Source organism: Atta colombica, unplaced genomic scaffold, assembly GCF_001594045.1.
Source record: "Atta colombica isolate Treedump-2 unplaced genomic scaffold, Acol1.0 scaffold35, whole genome shotgun sequence".
NCBI classification, from domain to species: Eukaryota; Metazoa; Arthropoda; class Insecta; order Hymenoptera; family Formicidae; genus Atta; species Atta colombica.
Genome location: NW_017259459.1, coordinates 927,537 through 930,622, shown reverse-complemented (window position 1 = coordinate 930,622; position 3,086 = coordinate 927,537). Strand labels below are relative to the sequence as shown.

Sequence of the window (3,086 nt, the reverse complement as noted above, 5' to 3'; positions counted from 1 at the left end):
ATATATATGTGTATAAAATTTAATATAAAATGTAATTTATTACGCTGAAAGAAACGACAATAGTGAAATATCGCTTGATTTTAAGACATTGCAAATAAAATGGACTATAGACTGAATTATCTCTTTAGCTGTTAGCTATTAAATCGTACTGAGGTGTCCCAACTAGACGACTACGCATGAACTGAGCATGCATTTCAGCATCCAGGAAGCTGCCACTCACTGCAGGATCTTCTTTCATAGCAATTCTCCATTCAAGCTATATTACATAAAAATTTGTATTACAATCGATATATGGGATGTTTTAAAATCTCTGAGATAAACTCTTTAAGGGACAATAAATATCAACAAAAAAAGACACTTTTGTTTTTCAAAAACATCTGCCTTCTTCAATTTTTAAAAAGTTATGTCCTCATTCAGATCGGTTGTGAAGTTTGCAATTATAGTAATATTGCACGTAATGTCTGATAGATAAATACTAGTCTACATTTTTTTCTTTTTTTATCATTTTAATATGCTTTTTTATCTTTCAAAACAAAATCACAGAATATGAACTAATATTATTTTCAGATGTTATACATGCAAATTAGACAAGCAGCAAAAAATGTATCAGAGAAGCTACATGTTCTATAATAAAAGTTAGTTTTTTTGTTAAAATCCATCATCCCATTTTATCTCAGGAGTCCTGAAACATTCCTGTATATGTCAACTTCTAATAATGATAATTACCAGTCGTAAGAAACGATCTCGAGGTAAGACATATTGCTCTCCCTTTATAATTCTTATTACATCTGCCCTTTCGCACCACGGCCATATCATTAAGTCCAACATACCAGGTTTGCTGCCTCCGAAAAAGGGAGTCCCTCTCTTCGCCAATTCCCGATCAAAGAGTTCTAAGCCAGTTAACACCTCGTTGAATACGTCTTGCACCAGTGCTGTTTCCGAATATCCCTAAAAATCAAATACAATAAGATCATTATGGGAATATACTTAAAAGTTATAGACGAGAATATATGTAAATATTTCTGGAACCAATATAAAACAAATACCTTATACATAGTTGCTATCACTGCATTAAATCTATCGATCAATAACTTATCTTTAGCCTTTGCTAAAGAACTATTTGGATATAGTTTATTTTGAGGATATGTATCATCCAGGTATTCAGCGATAATTAGACTTTCATATAATGTTTCTCCTTCTTCCAGTTCAATACAAGGAACTTTATTAAGAGGGCTCTTTTCCATCAACCAGTCAGGTTTGTGTGTTAAATTCACATAAACTACATCATATCTAAAAACAAACAATGCAAAAAAAACATTACTTTTATACGTTTCCATCACATATAAGTATAAATAATTTATTAAATTATAAATTTTTTTCAGAACAATCTTTTTCTTTTTATAAAATAAATACTTTGCAATTCGCGCTTCTTTCACTTACTTGTTAATTGATGAATATTTCGTTAAATTAATATATATCACTTGGGAGTAGAACATATAAAAAAGAAATTTGCTAAATTACTTAGAAATTATATATAATATTAAAATGATGTATCAATAAAAAGTTTTGAAATATCAAAAAGTTTAACATTTCAAACCAAAAAAGGTAACAATTAAAAGTAACGATTGTTTTGCTGCATAATCACAACTTACGGAATTTGCTTAGCATCCAGCACAAGGTGAATCCTTTGCGCGTACGGACAAAAACGCATGCTGTACAGGCGTATTTTTCCGGGCACGACGGGCGGTGGTACCGATCCTGAAAAGAACGCACATTTTTAGACGTTCCTTGCAAATTTGTCAATCTCTCGATTTACGCAACATAAAAAATACTTCTCTAGTACCAGTACTCAAATGCTTCGCATTCATCCTGATACTCGTATCTAGCCGTCGAACACGTCAGAAAGATTTCGACCCGTCTTAAATAACGCTTAACATAGTTGACAATCTGTTAGCTGACCAGAGGGAGGAATAAATATCGATGACAGTGCACAGTGCGAAGTCTTCTGTACGCGCGTACATATGAGAGAGAAAGAGAATTATAATGATTGTGCATATCCGCATCTTCTACATTCATTATCGTTCATTTCTTCTCCTTTTTCTCAAATAATTTTCTGACGATGACATCGCTATTCATATTTACATCAGTTACATCACGTTGGAGAGAAGTGGAAAGAAACCTTGCGAGTGCACTTGAGAATAGTTAGAATTTGAAACTTGCTCACTGGCGCCTCTACACAAAACGTATACATTAAACACGGCAGTCATTACAACCTGTTTACGAATAAACGAATAACTACATCCGCAAAAGAAGTTGTAACAAATATGGAACTCGGCAAAAGTAGGAAAAATTAGGCTTAAGATAATTCGGAATGCGTTTTGTTTATATGTATGAAATATCATTTATTTTTATCTTTATATTCATCGAATATTAAAGAAGGATAAATGATAAATCATGCATGCACAAAATCAAATACAGTCCCAGTTATATTTATAATTGCATAGACATGAAATTAGTACTTGGTAAGTAATTTATTCACATTAATTCTTTGATATATTCGTGTACTTTTTAAGATTAATTTTGAATTTTATCGTGACGAAGAAGGCTATCATTCATATATGATTATATTATTTAATAGAAATAAATATACAATAATTAATAGTTTCAATACTTTTTTCAGTTTTATCATCAACACACGTAGTTCGAGTTAATTATTTTCATTTCTTATTATACACAATTTACAAGTATACAAAAGTTATTAATTAAATGATTCTTAGTATACGTTAATAATAGAAAATACTTATAAAATTGGGTATTTAAAAAAAGAAAAAAAGACAAGGTTTATATAATTATTTTATAATAAGAATAAAGCAAAAAACTTATCTTGATCTCATTATACAGTTATCATAACAAAATAAGATTTAAAAGAAAGAATATTTATCATGAACATCGCTGGCTAGAAAATCGAATTTATTCTGATGGTAATCATGAAATTTTAACGAGAATCGCAACTGATGATAAATAACAGTTTCCTCTTTGATATCGATCGAGTTCGCTGATAAAAATAGCAAATAGTACGAATTGAA

The 3,086-nt window shown here is 30.4% G+C and overlaps 1 protein-coding gene across 1 annotated transcript; it reads right to left on the bottom strand.

Moving 5' to 3' along the window:
• Nucleotides 1-39: 39 nt before the first annotated feature.
• LOC108690692 (pyrimidodiazepine synthase-like) lies at nucleotides 40-2,183 on the bottom strand. The gene is made up of 5 exons (XM_018198106.1): nucleotides 1,844-2,183; nucleotides 1,653-1,758; nucleotides 1,047-1,290; nucleotides 727-948; nucleotides 40-256 (listed from the first exon to the last, which is right to left on the bottom strand). Exons 1-5 carry the CDS (start codon nucleotides 1,866-1,868, stop codon nucleotides 125-127), a joined length of 729 nt encoding a protein of 242 aa, XP_018053595.1. The 5' UTR covers nucleotides 1,869-2,183; the 3' UTR covers nucleotides 40-124.
• Nucleotides 2,184-3,086: the final 903 nt, after the last annotated feature.

What these genes read in the sequence shown, in the direction of transcription:
- LOC108690692 (XM_018198106.1), bottom strand. Translation starts at nt 1,868, where the DNA reads ATGAATGCGAAGCATTTGAGTACTG. An exon ending in TGATAGCAACTATGTATAAG is followed by an intron (nt 949 to 1,046) that starts GTATTTGTTTTA and finishes TTTGATTTTTAG; the next exon opens with GGATATTCGGAAACAGCACT. An exon ending in GAGATCGTTTCTTACGACTG is followed by an intron (nt 257 to 726) that starts GTAATTATCATT and finishes TATGTAATATAG; the next exon opens with CTTGAATGGAGAATTGCTAT.